This window comes from Hypanus sabinus, chromosome 10 (genome assembly GCF_030144855.1).
Source record: "Hypanus sabinus isolate sHypSab1 chromosome 10, sHypSab1.hap1, whole genome shotgun sequence".
NCBI classification, from domain to species: Eukaryota; Metazoa; Chordata; class Chondrichthyes; order Myliobatiformes; family Dasyatidae; genus Hypanus; species Hypanus sabinus.
Window position 1 is genome coordinate 132,180,550 of NC_082715.1, and position 23,541 is coordinate 132,204,090.

General features: G+C 40.4%; 1 protein-coding gene across 2 annotated transcripts in view; it reads left to right on the top strand.

Moving 5' to 3' along the window:
- The window catches only part of pdss2 (prenyl (decaprenyl) diphosphate synthase, subunit 2), a 221,227-nt gene that overhangs the window by 30,637 nt on the left and 167,049 nt on the right, over positions 1 to 23,541 (top strand). Inside the window, exon 1 of one of the 2 annotated variants that reach the window (XM_059983004.1) lies at positions 10,799 to 10,909. The exons of the other annotated variant lie outside the window; for it this stretch is intronic. Within the exon in view, the coding sequence (XP_059838987.1) occupies positions 10,833 to 10,909 (77 nt within the window). The 5' untranslated portion in view covers positions 10,799 to 10,832. Of the gene's footprint in view, positions 1 to 10,798; positions 10,910 to 23,541 lie in introns of those variants that run through there. 2 annotated transcript variants of the gene reach the window in all.

Here is a 23,541-nt window from a genome sequence, read left to right on the forward strand (position 1 = left end):
CAAAGGTCAGGGAACCTTAGATCTCAAGAGAATTGGTGAATTTACTTCAGAGGAAAAAGGAAATATATGTAAGGTTTGGGAAACTAAGGTCAAATGGAGCCCTTGAGGATTGTAAAGAAGCCAGCAAGGAACTCGTAGAGGGACTTGGGAAAGCCATGAGGGGCTCTGAAAAGTCCTTATCAAGTAGGATTACAGAGAATCCCAAGGCATTTTATAGATACAGCAAGAGCAAAGGGATAACTAGGGCAAGGATGGGACCAAACATCAGAATGGGGAAAATATTGAATCACAGTGGATTTAATTTGGCCTTTTTTTTGACATTGATCAACAAAAAAAGACACTTTCATGTCAAAGTGAAATCTGATCTAGTAAAACAGAGACTATTGTACTATGATATGTGTACTCCTGTTGCACAGAGATGCACTGTTGTACATGATTATTGCACTTGTTAGGAAAGTTTTCTGTAACAATCCTTGCAAAAGCAGAGCTGAATGAGCCTGTTCGAAAGGGTGCTCTGCTGCTTATTCAATAGGTCATGGAGAGGATGTGCCTGATTATCCATGATGTATAACAATTTGTTTAGTAACCTTCTCTCCACCACTAACTCAAAATAGTCTGGGTTGTAGCCAAGGACAGATTGTAACTGCACGCCAAGGGATATTCACTGACTTGGAAATTTCCTTGTGTCCATCCCCTGACTTGTGCTTTTCAATAACCTTTTCATGGAGTTGCTTAGGGTGTTCTTTTGTCTTCATGGTGTAGTTTTTGCCAGGATACTGACTCACCAGTAGTTGGACTTTCCAGATACAGGTGTATTTTTTACCACTATCAATTGAAACACCTTGACAACACAGAGGTTTGTATATAGCTCAGACACCTTTTACTAATTCTGTGATTTCTGTAACCAATTAGATGTACCAGTGATGATTTGGTGTGTCATATTAAAGGGGGTGAGCACTTAAGCAATTAATTATTTTGTGTTCTATGTTTGTGATTAGTTTAGATCACTTTGTAGATAGCTGTTTTCACTTTGACACAAAAGTCTTTTTCTGTTGATCAGTGTCAAGAAAAGACAAATTCAATCCATTGTGATTCAGTGTTGTAAAACAATAAAACATGAAAAGTTCCAAGGTGGTGTACACTTTTTATAGCTCCTGTATCTGATCTGAATGACTTTGACTGTGGAGCGATTTTTAGTGCCGGACAGGAGTAGTTTGATTACCTCGGAAACTGCTGATCTCCTGGGCATTTTTGTGCACAACAATCTCCAGAATTTACAGAGAATGGTGCAAAAAACCCCCCAAAAGGAGACATCCAGTGAGTGGCAGTTCTGTGGATGAAAGTGCCTTGTTAATGAGGAGGTCAGGGGAGAATGGCCAGACTGGTTCAAGCCGATAGAAAGGTGACAAAAGCTCAAAATAACTATGTGTTACTGCGATGATGTGCAGAAGAACATCTCTGAATGCACAATGTGTTGAAGCTTGAAGTGGATTAACTTTGGAAGCAGAAGACTGCAAGCATAAACTCAGTGGCCTCTTTATTAGGTACAGAAGGTGTCTAATAAAGTGGCCACTGAGTGTACATCTAGATTAAAACAAAGATGGATGAATTGGCAAATTTGCAGATATGAATACTGGACCGCATAGACATTTGACAATAGATACATCAGTTGCTGATATGGATGGAGAAATGGAAAATGGAGTTTAACTTGGCCAAATGTGAAATGTTGCACCTTAGGAGATCAAATCTAAAGAGGCTGTACACTCTTATTGGGAAGACCCTCAACAGTGTTGAGTAGAGGGATCTTGGAGTCCAATTTCTTAGCTCCCTGTAAGCGGAGCTCTGTGGCATGCTTGCTTTTTATTTGTTGAGTAATTGTGTTCAAGAGTCAGGATGTTGCAGCTTCTTCAAACTGTCGTTTGGCTGCATCTGAAATACTGCGTTCAATTCTGGTTGACCCATTATAGAAAAGATGTCGAGGCTTTGGAGCAGGCGCAGAAGAGGATCTATTCGGGGAAGATGGACAAATCTGGGTTATTTTCTCTGCAGTCTGAGGGGGAGATCTGATAGAGGCTTATAAGGAAATTACAGCCAATATCTTTTTCCCAAGGTTGAAATGTCTATTAACAGAAGGCATGCATTTGAGGTGTGAGGGGTTAAGTTTGGAGGTGATGTATGCTGCAAGTTTTTACCCAGAGAGTGATGGGTGTTTGGAATGTGCTGGGGTAGTGGTGGAGGCAAATATGATAGGGGCATTCATGAAGCTGTGAGGGACATTAATGTGCATTTGGGTATTTGATTACTAATTTAGTTAGTTCAGCATAATATTGTGGGCCAAACAGCCTTTTCCTATTGAAGTATTCTTGTATGTTCTTACATTTCGCAAATAGTGCCCAAAAACATTCCTATACACGTCAACTAATAGGTAACTACTTTTGAAAGAGCACTTCTTGCATTATTTGAGCTTTTTAAACATGGAATAATTTTTGATATTGTCCGACATAATTGGACGAAGTGTTTTTTTTCTGAGAGGTGACTGCGTCATAAATGATCCCTTTGCCAAGAATCTTTTCAAACGTATAGTTAGAACGCAAAGCCTGCAAAAAGGACCTGCTGCTGTCAAACCAAAATAATTGCAGTGCAAAATTCTTACTAGTCAGTCTTTTGTTAACCTAGCAGCCTTAATTATCAAACACAATGAGGGCTGTGTGCTATTTTCTGAGGGGATTCAATGTGTTTATCCAGCAAACTTCATACATTTGCAGTGCAGGGTATTGCGAACAGCATCCATGCACTGTAATTCTAAGTAATTTGTTGTATGGCTTGTGACACAGTTTTCAGTCCCCTGAGTGGTTCTTGCCCTTGTTACATTTCAAATGAAATACTCAATTAAAAACAAATGTTGTAACATTAGCCTTATTTTGTGAATACTCTGTTGCATGGGAGCAAGAATAGTTAAGCATTGCTCCTTGTGTAATGGTCCAGCTATTTAAAAATCTAGTGGAGTTGTCAGTTTACTTGAGATCATAGCTTTGCCACCGTAGATACTTAAGATTCAAATTGGGTGGTGCTCAGGCAGTGCTGCAGTGCCAGTTTAGAGCAAAAGTGAAATCTGTACTACATGGTTAAAATAATTGAATGCTTTGGGGAAAATGACTGGGTGAGTTAGAGAACTATGCAGTGCTAATGTGCTATAGATGAGTTACAAATATTTGGAAGATCGTAATCGGAAAATAAAAATGATGAAATCTGAAATTAAAGCAGTAAAGGCTGTAAAGAGAAATAAGAGTTAATGTTTCAGATTGATGACCTGTCTTCCAGACTGGGAAAACTTGAGGAACACAGCAGGTCAGGAATATAGAGCTTTTAGCTGTGCTGATGAAGGGTCTCGGCCTGAAACATCAGCTCTTTATTTTTCTTCGGAGATGTTGCCTGACCTGCTGAGTTCCTCTAGCATTTTGTATGTCTTACTCTGGATTTCCAGCATCTGCACAATCTCTTGTGTTTTGGAAAATTTTAAAGTTGCAGAATAGTAGGGCGGTTGAAGAGGATGGGGAAAATATCTGACAGGGCAGAAACCAACATTGCCCAGATGACACATGCATCATGGTGTCTTAAGAGAGGGTGGTGAAGGCTTATTAATTGTGACTGATTTTTTTTTTGGAAAAGTTCTAAAAAGAAGATGAATAAACACACTAGGAAAGCAAACAATTTTGGAACTGTGAGACTGGCAGCATGGCAAGTGCTGATAATCTGAACAGCAGAGAATGTTGAAAATGCTCAGCAGATCAGGTAGCATCTGTGGAGAGAGAAAACCTGAACTAATGAATTTGCTTCAGAACTGATCTCTTTCTGTCAGAAGCTTATGTAATATACTGTATGTATATACATACATTGTTTTAGAACCATAGAACCTTACAGCACAGAAACAGGCCCTTTGGCCCTTCTTGGTTGTGCCGAACCATTTTTCTGCCTAGTTCCACTGACCTGCACCGAGACTATATCCCTCCATACCCCTCTCATCCATATACCTGTCCAAGTTTTTCTTAAATGTTAAAAGTGAGCCTGCGTTCACCACTTCAACTGGCAGCTCATTCCACACTCCCACCACTCTCTGTGTGAAGAAGCTCCCCCTAATGTTCCCTTTAAACTTTTCCCTTTTCACCCTTAACCCATTTCCTCTGTTTTTTTTTCTCCCCTAGCCTGAGTGGAAAAAGCCTGCTTGCATTCACTCTATCTATACCCATCATAATTTTATACACCTCTATCAAATCTCCCCTCATTCTTCTACGCTCCAGGGAATAAAGTCCTAACCAATTCAACCTTTTTCTGTAACTCAGTTTCTCAAATCCGGGCAACATCCTTGTAAACCTTCTTTGCGCTCTTTCAACCTTATTAATATCTTTCCTTTAATTAGGTGACCAAAACTGCACACAATACTCCAAATTCAGCCTCACCAATGCTTTATACAAGTTCACCATAACATTCCAACTCTTATACTCAGTACTTTGATTTATAAAGGCCAATGTACCAAAAGCTCTCTTTATGACCCTATCTACCTGTGATGCCACTTTTAGGGAATTTTGTATCTGTATTCCCAGATCCCTCTGTTCTACTGCACTCCTCAGTGCCCTACCATTTGTGCTCTGCCATTTGTCAGCCCATTTTTTCCAGCTAGTCCAAATCCCTCTGCAAGCTTTGAAAACCTCCCTTACTGTCCACTACACCTGCAATCTTTGTATCATCAGAAAATTTGCTGATCCATTTTACCACATTATCATCCAGATCATTGATATAGATGACAAATAACAATAGACCCAGCGCTGATCCCTGTGGCACACCACTAGTCACAGTCCTCCACTCAGAGAAGCGACCCTCCACTACCACTCTCTGACTTATCCCACTGAGCCAAAGTCTAATTTACTACCAATTTACTATCCAATTTACTACCTCACCATGTATAACTAGCAACTGAATCTTCTTAACTAACCTCCCATGTGGGACCTTGTCAAAGGCCTTACTGAAGTCCATGTAGACAACATTCACTGCCTTACCTTCATCCACTTTCCTGGTAGCCTCCTCGAAAAGTTCTAGTAGATTGGTTAAACATAAGCCATCATGCACAGCCATGCTGACTCTCCCTGATAAGTCCCTGTCTATCTAAATACAGTCGGCCCTCTTTATCTGCGAATTCCGCATGTGCAAATTCAACCAACTGCGAATCGCAAAAACCTGGAAGTGCTCTTCCAGCACTTGTTGTTCAAGCATGTACAGACTTTTTTTTCTTGTCATTATTCCCTAAACAGTGCAGTATATCAACCATTTTACATAGCATTTACATTGTATTAGGTATTATAGGTAATCTAGAGATGATTTAAAGTATACAGGAGGATGCGCGTGGGTTGTCGTGCATCGGGATCGAAAAAAGTCGGAAGTTCTCTTACTAAGTAAGTCGGAACAGGTACATTCAGTATTATTTAGCGTCAGTTAGTCAAACGTTTGTCTTAGCATATAGTATATATTTTACCTTTCTATGCATATAAAACACTTAAGAATGTATATTTCAGCACCGGGCTCAGGAAGTTCCCGAGCTCGATCTAGTGACAGATCACTTTGGAGTGCGCTCTCCACCGTGCCGGGTTGCTGTGGAGGATCAAAAACCCAAAACCCAATAATTAAACCACTGCATTGCTTAGTAATAATTGTAGCTTTCATCAGGGCAGAGCCTTTCTCACTTTATCCTTTAAAGTTGTTCCGATCGTTGACCGACGTAGCCTAACACTTTTCCAATGACCGATGGCGTTTCGCTTCTTTCTGATCGCTTTATTATTTCCACTTTATTTTCAATCGTGATCGTGATTATTTTCGTGAACAGAAATACTGTGCATTCAGAGCTCTGGCGCCGGTCCTAAAGTCCACTGCACTGAGACAGGTTAAATAAGGTTTGGGGTTCTGCTGGGTCCTAAGGTCCACTGGATTGAGACAGGTTGAATAAGGGACTTGAGCATCTGCGAATTTTGGTATTCGTGAGGGATCCCGGAACCAATTCCCTGTGGATAAGGAGGGCTGACTATACTTGTAGAACCTGTCTCTTAGTACTCCTTCCAATAATTTACCTACTACCGATGTCAAATTTACTGGCCTATAATTTCCCGGTTTACTTTTAGAGCCTTTTTTAAACAACGGAACAACATGAGCTATCCTCTAATCCTCTGGCACCTAACCCGTGGATACCGACATTTTAAGTATATCTGCCTGGGCCCCTGCAATTTCAACACTAGCCTCCTTCAAGGTCCAAGGGAATACTCTGTCAGGTCCTGGGGATTTATCTACTCTGATTTGTCTCAAGACAGCAAGCACCTCCTCCTGTTTAATCTGTATAGGTTCCATGATCTCACTACTTGATTGCCTTATTTCCATAGACTCCTTGCCAGTTTCCATACTCTACAAAGACAAAACTACAATGCAAGCTCATCTAATCTATCCACGTAATTACAATCCCTTGTATCTTGAGTCTTTTTGATAAGTGTATTCCTCACTCTCTTTAGCACATGCAGATATGTTTATTCTGAGATTTCTTATTTCCAGCTCTTGAATGTCAACCATCCTTGTCTTACACAAGTGTACTGAAAGTACTAAAGTGTGACATCCATAAGTTGACGTAGTGACACAGTCCAAATTCTAAACAGACTGTCTAATTGCTCCAGGACATCTTCATAATCAACACTGTTCTCACTTCTCACTTTCCTAAATGCCTTGCATCACTCTGGGTTTCAGCTTACATTTGCCTCCAAACTCCAAATGTGAAAATTGCACTGAGAACATTTTTACTGAAAATCCATAGTTCTCCAAGATTTGCCAGACTTGCAATAATCAATTTTATAAATAATTGTTTCTTGGTAAATCTTCTGGACCTTAACACAAGATTCTGCAGATTCTGGAGATCTAAACTGAAGCAAAGAATTGTATGAAGTCATCGAGCATCAGTGAAAAAAAAAGCAGAGATCAGAATTGGGTTTAATATCACTGGCATATGTTGTGAAATTTGTTGTTATGCAGCATTAATACATTGCAATAAATAGTAAAAACTAAAAAGAAAGTTAAATTAGCAGTGCAAAAAGAGAAAAAAATGCTGTGAAGTTGTGTTCATGGGTTCAATTCCATTCAAAAATCTGATGACAAAGGGAAGAAGCTATTCCTGAATCATTAAGTGTGTGTCTCCAGGCTTTGGTACCTCTTCCCTGATGGTAGCAATGAGATGAGGGCATGTCCTGGGTATGGGGATCCTTAACGATGGCTGCTGCCTTCTTGAGGCATAGTTCCTTGAAAATGTCCTGTTTGCCAGGGAGGCTAGTGCTCTTAATGGAGCTGATTGAGTTTACAACTTTCTGCAGCTTATTCCAGTCCTTTGCAGTGGCCCCTGCATACTAGACAGTGGCGCAGCCGGTTAACATATTCTCCACCGTACATACGTAGAAATTTGCAAACGTCATTGGTGACATTCTAAGTCTCCTCCAACTCCTAATGAAATATAGCTGCTGTTGTGCCTTCTGTGTAACTGCATCGATATGATGGGCCCAGGATAGCTCCTCAGAGATGTTGATACCCAGGAACTTGAAACTGCTCACCCTTTCTACTTCTGATCCCTGAATGAGTGGTGTTTTCCCTCACCTTATCCTTTCTGAAGTCTATAATCAATTCTTTGGTCTGACTGATGTTGACTGCAAGGTTGTTCCTGCGATACCTCAACCAGTTGGGCTATCTCCTCATGCATGCTTTTTCCTCACCATCTGAAATTCTGCCAACAATAGCTGTGTCATAGCAAATTTATAGAAGGCATTTGGTCTGTGCCTAACCACACAGTCAAGGGTGTAGAGAGAGTAGAGTAGCTGGCAATGCACACATCCTTGAGGTGCACCAGTGTTGATTATCAGCAAGATGGAGATGTTGTTTCCGATCAGCACAGATTGTGGTCTTCTGGTGATGGAGTCTAGGATCCAATGGCAAAGGGAGGTACAGAGGCCCTGGGTTTTGGAGGTTTCATGTTTCAGGTTGATGACCTTGCTAGAAACAAGATGGTTGAAAGACAGATGTGTATTCAGGAAAGAAAAGGAGAGTTTTGTTTGGATTGTTTGCAGTTTATAAGTTTTATTCTGATGATTTGTTTAGTTTCACTGTATTTTCTTGCTGCACAGCCTGTAATGTGACTGAACAGATGTAGATAGATGGAACTATTAATGTTAGAATTCCATTCAAGAGATTCCTGATAGAGAATCATTACAAATATATTTTAAGATTATAATTTTGAAAGAATTTGGTGAGATATCTGTCAATATTTCAGTAGATTATTTATCATGAACAATAATATTCAATCATGGATATTTTTTGTTTCAACTGCAACAACTTATTTTTAAAGTTGTTCAAGTTTAGGTATAGCTTAACAAACAACACTATGAACTGACAAAACAAAAGCCTCTACTTAAAAGGTTAGGAATGCACTTATTCAACTTCAGGCAATCCAGTCTGAGGGTGTGAAGAGAATCAGAACTGACTTTATGAAACATACATTTCTGTACATTACTTTGCATTTTACTCTTTGGGAATCCAGTCCAAAATAATTCATCTAATTGAAGTAGTTGATGGCTCTGTGGAGATTTCCTCTAACTTTGATTATTTAGAAGACTGCTTTTCTTTCAGAGGTTTCATTCTGTAACTTTTCAAAATAGCATTCTAATGAGTTTCCTGCTGTGCAATTTGGAGTGCTTAGTCATTCTGCAATTTCAGAAACTATTGTATTTTGAAGAGATATCCAAATGTATGATCTATTCTGAGAATGCTTATCTCCATCTCCCCATCATCATCCATCATGGAGTTGCAGAGCACAGCACAGAAACAAGCCCTTCAGCCCAAATGGTCTGTCTCAAATCCTTCTGAACCTTTCCTACCTACATACCTGCCCACATGCCTTTTAAATGTTGTTAATGTACCTGCCTCAATCACTTTCTCTGACAACTGTTTCCATATTCTGACCACCACCTTTAAAAATTTACACCAGCCCCCTATTAAATCTCTTCTCTCTCATTTTAACCTATACCCTTTAGTTCTTGATTTTCCAATTCTGAGGAGAAATCCTGTGTGCATTGACTCTATGACCCTCATGATTTTATTCATCTTTCCAAGTTCATCCCTCATTCTCCTACCATCCAAAGAAAGAAACAAATCCCAAGATAGTCAACCCCTCACCATAACTCAATCTCAAGATTTGGCAACGTGCTCATTAATCTCCTCTGCCAGCTTAATGGCATCTTTTCAACAGCAGCACGATCAAAACTGAGCACAGGATTCCAACTCCAGCCTCACTAACTTCTTGCACAACTGCAACATAACATCCCAACTTCCATACTCGGTACATTGAATGATGAAGGCCAATGTGCCAAAAACCACCTTCACCCCCTACCTGATTTTGGCGAACCACAAACTTGTCTTTACCTTGCAGCTCCGCATTGAAACATATCACTATTTTTGTCTTCTGAAGAATTTTTGTGAAGATTTTTAGTGGCAAATGCAACTTCATTGTTCTGGTTTCCTTTTGCACTGTTTATTTAATTTATTTTGTAGTTTGTAGTAATTTTGTCTTCACACTGCACTGCTGCTGTAAAACAAGAAATTTCACATTGTATGATAATTCTGATTCTGAAATCCAGCTTAGTTGTAACATGCCCAAGTCTTAAGATAGTGGGTTCAAGACCCATTCCAGAGATCTGAGCATGGAATTCACTGCACACATGAGGGAGTGTTGCACTGTTGCTTTTGGAAGAAGCATTTGTCCAAGGTTATGTACTCAGTATCCCTTTCGGACTATTTTAAGAAAGAATAGGTGACTGCTCCCATATCAATATTTATCTTTCAACACTATCCCCAGATCAACATGTGTGGAAATGATCACATTGCTGTTTGTAGGATTTTGTTAAATGTAACAGCAATCATAACTCTTCAAAGGTCATTAATTGATTCTCGGGCATTTTGAAACCATGGAGTTATGAAAGTTGCCAAAGATGCAAGTTATCTTTGAACTCTGTATTTGAGCCATCTTTTCACTGTTTAACAATGAAACCTGGAATGGTGTCCTTGCTGATCTGCATTGCCTATGCTTTTCAAGTTATTTTAAACACACAAACACGAGGAAATCTACAGATGCTGCAAATTCAAGCAACACACACAAAATGCTGGTGGAACGCAGCAGGCCAGGGAGCATCTATATGAAAAAGTATAGTCAATGTTTCAAGCTGAGACCCTTTGTCAGGACTAACGGAAAAAAGAGATAGTAAGAGATTTGAAAGGGGGAGGGGGAGACCCGAAATGATAGGAGAAGGCAGGAGGGGGAGGGATGAAGCTAAGAGCTGGGAAGTTGATTAGCACAAAGGATACAAGGCTGGAGAAGGGGGAGTATCATGGGACGGAAGGCCTTGGAAGAAAGAAAGGGGGAGAGGAGCACCAGAGGAAGATGGAAAACAGGCAAGGTGTTATTGTGAGAGGGAAAGAGAGAGTAAAAAAATAGGGATGGGGTAAGAAGGGGAGCAGGGGCATTAATGGAAGTTAGGGAAGTCAATGTTCGTGCCATCAGGTTGGAGGCTACCCAGATGGAATATAACGTGGTGTTCCTCCAACCTGAGTGTGGAACATTCAGAAAAGCAAGCAAAAAAAAACATACTCATGCAAAAACCACGTGTTGTCTGTGACCCTGAGCGATATGTCTTGCAGATTGATGGTACAGTCACCCGGAAGTGTGCAGACCTGTTACTCCACCAATCGAACACTGGAGGGCAGCACTGATGGGAGAGGCTAGCCCCCAGTCGAGCACGGATGCCATGCAGCACCACCTCGAGCATCTCCTCATCTGGGCTGCAGCGTGAGTCCTAGTCCTCGCTACATCCGGGGCTACTCGGCTCCCGTGCCGCGTGCTCCTCCACAAAACAAGGGAAACAGGCCTGAGCCATCCTACATTATCAGTGTCCAACAGCATCTTGCTATTGCAAGAGAACCGTCCAAGACAATAACACTGTCTTCACTCACCAATTTTGATGCCTTGGAGTAGCAGGTAGCTCTGAATCCAGTCCAGCTCCTCCTCCAACACATCGGCTGGGTACTCTGATCAACAAGCCGCCTATTGATGCGGTAGATCTGTGTACCCAAATTTCTAGGAGTCCAGTATAGTCTTGCAATCATAAAATACACATTTCCTGAAAGCATATGCCACCCAAATTAACAACAGCTTGTATTCCACTGTTTTGTGGATAGATTTGTATGAGGGTGCTGAAAGCTTTTTCACATGAAGGAATCCAATGAAGTAAGTTAGATAAATGTGCAGTGAAAGCAGAAAAAAAAGCTTAAATTATGTGGTATCAGAGTGATTGAAGGTATCCCAACAAAATATATCTTAGTGATTTTACTGTTGAAATACAGTATCCAATTTCAGGTAGATGGAGCTCACCAGCCTGGGAAGGCAGTCCATCTAAGACAGGGAAAACTCTGATTTTAAATCTCTGCTGCCTTGCGGCCACACCCTCTCATGGGAGAGGCTTAGGGAGTAAACCCTGAGGACAAATCCGGAGCTGGAGGCCCTGAGGCAGTCCGACGTTGCAGTCAAACTCACTCTGGCAACTTCTGCGATGTCACTGGTGCCAAGCTGTGTTGGCCCGTGCCCTTCCCTTGGATAACATCGGTGTCGTGGAGAGGGGAGACTTGCTGCATGGGCTACTGCTGGTCTTTCATGCAACCTTGCCCAGGCTTACGCCCTGGAAACCATTTCAGGCGCAGATCCATGGTCTCACGAGACTAACAGATGCCACCACCACAGTATCCAATTTATACATCATAGGAGCAAAAGTTCCAAACTTATTAAATTTTCAGAAACAGAATCAGGTTTAATAAATGAAATGAAATTTATTGTCTTTGTGGCAGTAGAATAGTGCAATGTATATACAGTTTAAAATTACAATAATATATATATAAAAAAATAAGTAGAGAGAGAAAAGAGAGCAAAAATATTGAGGTAGTGTTCGTGGGTTGGCTCAGTGTCCATTCATGAAATTTGATGGTAGAGAAGAAGAAGCTGTTCCTTCTTTGTTGAGTGTGTGTCTTTAGCTCTGTCATCTTCTCCCTGATGGAATGAAAAGTGGGCATGCCCTGGATGATGGGTTCCTTAATGATGGATGCCTCTTTTTTTAGATACTGCTTTTCAAAGATGTCCTTGATGGTGGGGACTAGTACCCATGATAGAACTGGGTGAGTTTGCAACCCTCTGCAGCTCTTTCCAATCTTGTGCAGTGGTCCCTCCATCCCAGATGGTGATATAACCAGTTAGAAAGCTCTCCAAGTTACTGTACATTTGTAAACATTTGCCAGAGTCTTTGGTGACATACCGAATCTCCTCAAACTCCCAATGAAATATAGTCACTGACATACCTTCTTAGTAATTGCATGAATATGTTAGGCCCAGGATAAATCTTCAGAGATGTCAACACCCAGGGGCTTCAAACTGCTCACCTTTTCCACTGCTGATCCCTCAGTGAAGACTTGTGTGTGTACTCTTGACTTCCCCTTCCTGAAGTCTGCATCCAGCTCCTTGGTCTTACTGATTTTGACTGCGAGGTTATTGTTGCAACAGCACTTATCCAGCTGATCTGTCTCACTCCTGTTTGCCTTCTCATCACCATCGGAGATTCTGCCAACAACAGTTGTGTTACTGGCAAATGTTTAGGTACTGTTCGAGCTGTACCTAACCATGCAGTGTAGAGAGCGTAGAGCAGTGGACTAAGTACACACCCGATACATAGCTGGAAGTGCATAGGCAATTTTTACAGAGGTCTAGAGCAAGCGTGATGATTAGGGGCTTATAAAAACTATTCATGCAACACATTACCTGCATGCTTCTAATGAAACCCAAACTTCTTAATGTTTGTTTGTTTCTCTGATGATATGGATTGCTACTGTCAAATAAAATTATGCACAATATCCACACTACCAACATTTTTGTGTGACCGTTTCTTCTTTTATTTATCCCTTTATTTCCTTACTGAAAAATTAAACACTTAAAGTATTAATTTAAAGTAATCTTCGGGCTTTACCTGTTGTTCCAGTGCATGCATTACACTGTTAGTTATTTATATGCAATCAACATATGCCCCTTCTGTTCTTGCAGTGAAAATTGTCCCATCCTGTCTATTGAAACTAATTCAGAAGCTTGACCTCTAAATAAAAATAGTAAAATACCAATTAAATAGGGATTTCTGTTTTTGAAAGCCATCATAATTTACAATTCTGAAACTAAACAGAAAATGTATTAATAAAAGCTAAAAATCAGAAATTTTTTAGATGTTGAGATTGAAATGGCAATTCATACCACCTTCTTTTATTTCAGTTTCATTCTGCTGTGGGAAGCTGCTTGCTTATATCTTAAATATGTGCTGTGGTTTCATTTTCGAAACTACAATTATTGGTGGGCTATATTATTTTCAAACAGATTTTTTTTTAAAGATTAGTTGGTTCTTCCAGGGTTCACTGCCAGAATTATATTCAGTGATCTCTTAGAATGACCAGTTATAGTCGATAAGTATTTTTGGACTGAAATCACAAGTTGGATAAGTGTGGCAGAACCTCTTCTCTGAGGATATGAGTGAATCGTCTAGGGTTTCTTCATCTACCAAATGATGCCTGCCCTTTCTGATGCAGTATGCAAATGACCAGATTTAATCAAGTTTTCCAGTGTGTCAGTGAGAACCTCTAGGTGCTAATCCAGTCCTGTTTTATAGGTCTACCACTCCCTTCTCTAACATTGTTCAAGGCAAAAGAAATATTGGCGAGCAGGATGAAGACATTATTTGATTAGTTATATTTAATTGTGGCTTCCAGTTACATGCAAAGATTTGAATTAATAAACTTATTGGCTTTGGCCATAAAAATTTATTTGTTTTAAGACATAGATTATCAATCATTGCAGCAATGTAGAGGTGATTCCTAATTTCACTGGGAACAACTATCATGTGTTATTGCCTTTTTCAGTGAAAGGATGTGTTTGAAATATGGACTGTAATACTACAGAAGAAAATTAGTTATAATTTGTTGCATACTGCTGCTTGAAAAATCTTGTGGTGTGTATTTCTTTATGATGAATATAATGGTATGCCAGTAACATGACAGTTCTGGCATTTTGCCGTACAACTGTAGCAGTAGGAATGAAAATAGATCCAAACCGCTTTAAAATGACACTCTGCTTTTCCATATCTTGAGCATAGTGAAGAGTCTTATTGCACCAGCATTCTCTGAATGGACAAATTGAGAAAAATAATTGCAACAGATTTGCCTGTAGCTAAGTGGTATATTAACAGGAAGATCTGGACCTGGAAAAATAATGTTATGAAGAAGGGAGGTGTGAAAAGGAGTACAGAGTTAGAATACACAATCTGTATCCCTTAAATCAAAATGAGTGACAGTAACAAAGGATCTGAAGGCTTGCTCCTGTTGTTCAGTTGGAGGATATAATGCTTTATTGATGTGCATTTAGCTGTAAGTTGTATTATGTTTTTTACTGGCTTTCCATAGCTATACTATGTATAGTGATTGAAATGAATTGATATTGTAGTTTGTTATTGGACAGGTATCAATTGTGATCCAGCAGACTCTCCAGAGTGGTTTATAACTTTAAAAAACTTTCCTTCTTGGACTTCATGTTGCATCATTCATTCTAAAGTGCCTTTTGTTTTGCCTAAGAACCCGTCAGTCATGTTTAGTTTTAAAATGGGAGGATTGTGTTTCCCTTCCTCCACCAATTTTGGATCCAGTTTCTAAGTTGCCAAAAGCTTTTGGGCAAGTTGAGTATTTATCCTGCCATTGGCAGAGGTGATTCTGAGCTTCTGCCCAATTCGTTATCTCACGCTAATAAAGGAGAAGCACTTCGTATGGTCAGGCTGGTGTATGAGCAGTAATAATTTCAACTTTACAGTGAAAATTTAGGTGCAGCGCAAGACTAGCAATCACTTACCTAGATGCACACTGCAGATCAAATATGGATGCTTCTCATTATATGGAATAAAAACTCAATGACAGATTTTAGGCTAAATTGGACACTTAAAGAAAAATCAAAACAAAGATTTATCCTAAACCATTTACAAGGTGTTAACACCTGCTTGTTCTCACACAGAACAGTCTCTAGAGTTTCCAGAGAGTGGGGCAAGAAGTAACAAAAAATAATCCGGTGAGAGGCAATTCTATAGGTAAACACGCCTTGTTACTGAGAGAGGTTTAGAGGGAGAATGGCCAGACTGGCTCAGGCTGACAAGAAGACTACAATAGCTCAGATAATTACATGTTAGCAATAGTGGTGTGTGGAAGAACATCTCTGAATGTCCGATGCCTCAAACCTTGAAGGGGATGGGCTACAGCAGCAAAAGGCCAGGAGCATACACTCAGTGCTCACTTAATTAGGTATAGAAGGTACCTAAAAAGTGGACACTGGGTGTATAGAAATTATACTGAATCTAAACAATTTTCAAAATTATTTCCAGAATATATTGTTAGTATTTTACAATTCTTTTATTATTTCCCACTTGGCCTTCAGCTGGTCCTTGGAGTAACACACCTTGGTTCACTTGCATCGTAATCTACTACGGTGCTGCAGCTGCTAATCACTGTCGGAGCTTCTGTGCAATACATTTTTTTTAGAATTGCCCTCTTTCCCCACCTCCTTCCCTCAGCTAGCTTCCTTGCCACCTAGCTTTCCTTCTGTCTTCCTCCTATCCTGGTCTTCCCTCACTTTCTTCTCCTTCCATTATTCCCTCCCCATACCTCCCAGTCCTCCCCTCTATTCTCACTTCACGCTTTCTCCACCATAGACCCAGAGAAATGATGTGGAAGAAAGTTGCCCTTTATTCTAAAGAACTGCCCAAGAAGAAATCAAGGACAACATTGGAAGTTAACCGATTCAGATACAGAAAGAACTATAGTTGTTGTACTTTAATACATCCCCATCCAAGGAAGCAGAATAGAATGCAATTTTTGTCATGACTGTGCTTTTTAAAAAAAAAAGTTGCATGTGTTTGGTTGTGCAGAATAAATTTAGGTAGTTAGCTCAAAAGTCATGAGAAGCTTGAAGCAATTATTCTTTCAGCACTCAGATTTGCAGCAAATCATCCAGCTAAAATCCTGCCTTACAAGGCAGTGCTTTTGCTATTGCTTCCATATGATTTGATAATTAGCAGGTAACCCATGGGATCAAGTGGAATGTGAATTTTGTGCTTTATTCTACAACTGCACCAATTTCAGTTGGGGTGAGTATAAAACCAACATCATGTCAAGTCAACTTTTATTGTCATTTTGACCATAACTGCTGGTACAGCGCATAGTAAAAATGAGACAATGTTTTTCAGGACCATGGTGTTACACGACACAGTACAAAAAACTAGACTGAACTACGTAATAAAAAAAGCACTGAGGAAGTTACTGTAGGCTACAGACCTACCCAGGAATGCATAAAGTGCACAACAACAGTGCAGGTATTACAATAAATAATAAACAGGACAATAGGGCAAGGTGCCAGTCCAGGCTTCGGGTAGTCTGATAGCTTGTGGGAAGAAACTGTTACACAGTCTGGTTGTGAGAGCCTGAATGCTTCAGAGCCTTTTCCCAGACGGCAGGAGAGAGAAGAGATTGTATGAGGGGTGTATGGGGTCCTTCAAAATGCTGTTTCCTGATATCTCCTGAGATGGTTTATAAATTCCCCCAGTGTTTCAGAGTTCATGGCAGTGGGTGGTATAATGGAGTAAATTCCTGTACATGTGGGGAAAAAATCTCAAATGCATTTTCATAATTTTTTTAACACTGGTAGGTAGATGCAGTTTCCATTGCACCTTGCTGTGTAGAGTCAAGATTCAAGATTATTTCATGTAATTTCCTCTACACAAGTGTGAAGAACAGCAAAATATTTGTTACTCTGGATCTAATGGAGAATAAAAAAGCTGCAACGAGGTAAATAACACAATAAAAACATAATGAATATAAATACATAAGATAGCTTTTATTCATAGATTGATTGTAGGTCCATAAAGTTCTGTTAGGCACAGGGGTGTCTGTACATAAGGCCACTGACAGGAATGATAAAGTAGTGGTGGTTTGGGGCATGGAGGGGTGGATGAAGGTGTTGATTAGCCTTTCTCCTTGGAGAAAGTAACTGCTTTTGAGTCAGGTGGTCCTAGCATGAATGGTACATAGCCTCCTCCCTGATGTGAGTGGGGCAAACAGTCCATGAACAGGGTGGGTGCGATCCTTCATGATGTTACTGTCTCTTTTCTGGCACCTTTCTGAATATTTGTCATTGCTGGCGGACAGGCTGGGGCCAGTGATGCATTGGGCAGTTTTGACTACCCATTCTAGAGCCTTGATTTCCGACGCAGTGCAGTTTCTGTCGCATGCTGTGATGCAACTTGTTAGGGTGCTCTCTGCTGTGGTGTGCAGTCTAACTGAGAGTGATTGTCTTAGTCACTTTTCTTGAGGCTGCAAGACCCTATTGGCCATCGTTAGTATGGAACGCTGCAAGTCCGGTTCACTGATTTGTTGGTGGGCAGTGGGGGAGTTGCATGGCCTCGGTTGTAGCAAGGACTGGGCCCCAAGTCGCAGTATCATCTATTTACAGCCGCCAAGGAGAAAGGCATTAGAGTTGGCACACTCCATCAGAGGCAGTGTAGCATGACATCCAAACTGGAGTCTGTGCTGCCCCTGGTGTTCACTCAGCAGAAGAAAGCTGTATTGTATTTGATTGCAGACCACTGCACCATTCGAGGACTTAGAGTCCTGGGCTCTTTACTTTCTGTGTGACTATATCTTACTGATATCTTTTCTGTGCTATATCTGTCTTGTTCTGTGTGTGGCTGTTGGTGCAATGTTGTTCGCCTTGGCCCCTGAGTAACGTTATTTCATTCGGCTGTATTTTATGGTTGAATGACAGTTAAACTTAAATTTGAACTACTGTGCATTTGTAGACTGACATGAGTGCAAGATGTGTATTCCGAGAGTTTGAAACTGTTTTCCATTTCCACTGTAGTGTCACTGATGTAAAGAGCAGTGTGAGTTCTACTGAGCCAGTGCATCATGCAAGAGGTTTGTTCAAGAGTTAGTCTACTTCGGTTCATAAACTGTATTGACACACTTGTCATTTATTTTTTGACAAAAATATTTGGTCTTGTTTATTAATACATTTCCTATTAATTAGGTAAATTAAATTAAATTGGTTCATTATTGTCTTGTATGCCAATGTACAGCAAAGAACTTGTGTGCCATTCAGAGAGATCATTTCATTACAACTGTACATTGAGATAGTACAGGGTAAAACAATAACAGAATGCAAAAATTAATGTTATACTCACAGAGAAAATTCTGTGCAGATGGACGATAAGGTGTAAGGAATAATGAGGTAGATTGCAAAGTTAGAAGTCCATTTTGTCATATTAGAAAACAGTTTAATATTCTTTTAACAGCAGGATAGAAACTGTCCTTGAGCCTGGTGGGATATGCTTTCTGGCTTTATATCTTCTGCCAAATGGAAGGAGGGAGATGGCAGAATATCCTGGGTGGGTGGGGTTTTTAATTATGCTGGCTGCTTTACCGAGGCAGCAGGAAATGTAGACAGTCCATTGAGGGAAGGCTGGTTTCCCACATGACTCCCTGCCGTTTCTTGCAGTAATAGGCAGAGTAGTTCCCATACCAAGCTGTGATGAATCCAGAAGGATGCTTCTGTGAAAATTGGTGTGGATTAAAGGGGAAATGCCAAATTTCAATAGCCTCAGGAGGAAGTAGAGGCACTGCTGAGCTTTTCTGCTGTGGCATCGATGTAAATGGACCAGAACAAGATATTGGTGATGTGCTCTTCTAGGAACTTGACCCTCTCGACCTCAGCAACACTGACATAAACAGGAGAATGTGTGCCGAACTACCTCATGGATGCACAGGGAGTAGAGTCGGGGCTAGACTGAGGATGCGGCCTTGTGGGGTATTCAAAAGTTCACTGTAAATTTATAATGCACATATATGTCATCATATGCAACCCTAAGATTAATTTTCTTTTGGCATACTTAATAAATCCAAAATAGAGTAATAACCAAAATAGAATCAATGAAAATCCACACCAATTTGGATGTTCAAGTCAATAATCTGCTCTTTGGTCTTGCTGACTGTGAGTTAGAGATTGCTGCTTAGCCAGATCTTCAACCTCTCTCCGATATGCTGATCTATCACCACCTTTGATCCAGCCAATGACAGTGGAGTCATCAGCAAACTTTAGCCACACAGTCATGAGTGTAAAGCAAGTAGAGTGGGGGCTAAACACACAGCCTTAGGGTGCACCTGGGCCACAGTCTTGAAGCTCAATTATTAGTTTTGAGGGGAAGATGATATTGAATGCCAAGCTGTTGTCCCCTATCCTTACTGATGGCAGTCTCTTCATCGTGAAGTCAAAGATGCTGTTGCAAAGGGAGGGGTTGAGTCCCAGATCTTGAAGTTTGGAGATATGTTTGCTTGGAGTTATGATGGCGGTGTAGCAGTGGCGGTAGCATTATTCAGAGGCCTGTGCAAGTGAACAGTGGATGCTGTTGTGTTTATTTGGTTCTTGTACACTCACATACATCTCAACAGAATCAACTTGCAATTGCATTCTTGAAGAAAAAAAAAATAAGCCTTGCGACTTGACTTTTGGTTATATTATGCAAATACTGAATGCTAATTTAGGATTATTGCCTGAGGATTACAGGAATTAAGATTGTTGTGTCTTAATGCCTGAAATGTTCTTATGGCATAATTGGATCATGTTGAGTCCCACGAGATCATTTGAAGTGTGGTTAAGTGGATGTTCGGCAGAGTTTTATATGCAAATGCAAAGCATACAGGACTTCTGGCCGTGGTCTTGTGTTTTATAGTTTTCCTTTAATGAATCTCAGTATTTTATAAGGTGACGTGTATGTACTTTGATAATTTACTTTTAAATTTGAACTGTTTGTAAAAGACTCCCAATTTCTACTGCAATTCTTTGCAGCTTTTTAAATGCCTCTTTTGCTTTACAATTCTTTATCTGTTGTCGTATTAATGTCAGTATTTTTATAAGTGAAAGAGAACTCTAGATTTAATTTGAAAATTAAGAGTTTTTGAACCTGTTATCAGTTTACTTTGAATCTCTCCCAAAGCACGTGCATCATTTCAGAAATGACCGAAGCCAGTTACAGTATTCAGTATGCAAACACAGTATTCTGTATGAGTCATAGCCAAAGTCTTAGATGAGGAGGATATGGTTTCTTTTAAACCAGTAAAAAAAACCATAAGACGTAGGAGCAGATTACAGCCATTTGGCCCATCAAGATTCTTCTGCCATTCTATCATGGTGAATTATTATCCTTCAATTCCATTCTCCTGACTTCTCCTCACAACTATCGACACCTGATTACCCAAGAACTGCAATAAATATACTCAATAACTTGGATTCCACAGCCATCTGTGACAATGAATTACACAAATTCATCACTCTCTGGCTAAAGAAATTCCTCCTCATATCTGTTCTAAATGGCCATCCATACAGTCTGAGGCTGTGGTCCTAGACTCATGCAATAAGATATATCCTTTCCACATCCACTCAATCCACACCTTTCAATATTTGTTAGGATTCAGTGAAATCACCCCTTCTAATTCTTCTAAACGCTAGCAAATACAGGCCGAGAGACATGAAATGTCCCTGATATGTTAACATTTTCATTCCTGCACTTGACTTAGAACTACTTCCTCTCTGGTTTGATTAACTTATTTTTTGGATTTTGTGCATCATGGCAAAACCAACATTTGTTATTAATCCCTCATTGCCTGGAGAACCATAGAACATTACAGCACAGAAACAGGCCTTTTGGCCCTTCTTGGCTGTGCCGAACCATTTTTCTGCCTAGTCCCACTGACCTTCACCTGGACCATAATCCCTCAATACACCTCTCATCCATGTACCTGTCCAAGTTTTTCTTAAATGTTAAAAGTGAGCCCGCTTTTACCACTTCATCTGGCAGCTCATTCCACACTCCCACCACTCTCTGTGTGAAGAAGCTCCCCCCTAATGTTCCCTTTAAACTTTTCCCCCTTCACCCTTAACCCATGTCCTGTGGGTTTTTTTTCCTCCCCTAGCCTCAGTAGAAAAATCCTGCTTGCATTCACTCTGTCTATACCCATCATAATTTTATACACCTCTATCAAATCTCCCCTCATTCTTCTACGCTCCAGGGAATAAAGTCCTAACCTATTCAACCTTTCTCTGTAACTCAGTTTCTCAAGTCCCGGCAACATCCTTGTAAATCTTCTCTGCACTCTTTCAACCTTATTAATATCCTTCCTGTAACTTGGTGACCAAAACCGCACATAATACTCCATGTTCGGCCTCACCAATGTCATATACAGCCTCACCATAACATTCCATGTTATAGTGAAGGTGGAGGTGTGAAAGTCTAATAATCCTGTCTGTTGTTTCACACCTTTATTTTGCTATCATTTGAATTCTGGAGGAAGAATGTTGTATGTTTGTTATCTTTCTCTTCTGTGTGAAGGGTTTCTAATAAACCTTTCTTCCAGCTGTTATACAAATATTTTGGACAATCTCCTTCCCTCCTCTGCTCACACCTCCCCCCTTCTCTAGCATCCAGCTCTCACAAAATGGAACTATTTTCACTGAGAGGCTCACAGCACGTTACTTATCTTTTTCATCTCAATTAGTGCTATCTTTTGTAGGATTGTTTAGTTGTGATGGTATTAAGTTTGTTATCCATGAACTTCTAAACTCAAATCAAGATCTCAAGCCCTCTCAGGCTACGTCCACACTACACCGGATAAATCCATAACCGAAGCTTTTTCTCTTCGTTTTTACCCTCCGTTCACACTAAAACAGCGTTTTTGTCCCCCCAAAACCACAGATTTTCAGAAACGCTTTCCAGGGTGGGTAGTTTTGAAAACGCTGCTCGGGCAGATCAGTGTGGACAGGGTAGCCGGAGAAATCTGAAAACGCTATCAGACGGTAGCACGCCATTTCATTGTTTTCTTGAATGCAACTTAACAATTTCAGTACAGGTGGCAACAAGGCTGAAGCCAGAAGAGTTAGAAATGTACTCACCAAATACTTTGACCCATAACTTACTGAATAAATAAGTATACTGTACTCACTTTGCCCTGTTTTCTGTCCTTGCTCGTAAGAAGGTGGGTTACCTGTTTATGCAAGCACTTCTCTGACAATAGATGTGTAACAGCCTAATGTAACGTTGTATGGAAATACAAGATAACACTGATGCAGACATTAAAACATTCATACATTTAACAAGGTGCTTTATTAATGCAACAGAGTTAGTCAGTTTTTCAATGTTCGTCGTCAGCTGGGTCAATCTGTCCGTGAGGTCCCTGTCGGTTGCCTCCATACGCTCCAGTATTTGTTTTAAGCTTTTCTAGTCTGTAACTACACAAACGCGCACTTTCACGGCGAGATTCGACACCAAACATGTTGCTTGTTTTCGGTAGATGTGTCCTGCGCATGCCCAGTAGGAGGAGATTCGCCGAAATCTCAGTTGCAATGTGGAAAGAGATATTTGCAGAAACGCATGGGCACCTATCATTTTTACGTGAAACTGGCGTTTTCAAGATTATCCGGTCTAGTGTGGACGTAGCCTCAGCTCCCCTCACCAAAGGGAAGTCATACTGTAGCCACCTACTCTTCAAAGGCTAGCTCACACTTCTGCTGCAGACCCCGCCCCACCCACCAAGGAGCAAATACTTCTAACAAAGTAGTTTAAACATGGTTAATTTTAGATTCAGGTTTATTATCATCAGCATGTGGCAGGAAATTTGTTAACTTAGTAGCAGCAGTTCAATGCAATATATAATGTAGAAGAGAAAAAATAATAATACGTAAATCTTATTCAGTATACTTTATACAGTATATGTATATGGCATAGATTAAAAATTGTGCAAAAAACAAAAATACTATATATTTTAAAAGAAGTGAGGTAGTGTCCAAGGGTTCAATGTCTATTTAGGAATCAGATCAGGGGAAGAAGCTGTTCCTGAATCACTGGGTGTGTGACTTCAGTCTTCTATACCTCCTATCTGATGGTAGCACTGAGAAAGGGCATGCCCTGGGTGCTGGAGGTCCTTAGAAAGACGCTGCCTTTCTGAGACACCGCTCCTTGAAGATGTCCTGGGTACTTTATAGGCTAGTACCCAAGATGGAACCAACTAAATTTACAAACTTCTACAGCTTCTTGTGGTCCTATGCAGTAGCCCCCCCCCCCCCCCCATACCAGACAGTGATGCAGCTTGTCAGAATGCTCTCCATGGTAAATCTATAGAAGTTTTTGAGTGTATTTGCTGACATACCAAATCTCTTTAATCTCCTAATAAACCCGTATAGCTGCTGTCTTGTCTTCTTTATAACTGCATCAGTATGTTGGGACCAGGTTAGATCCTCAGAGATCTTGACACCTAGGA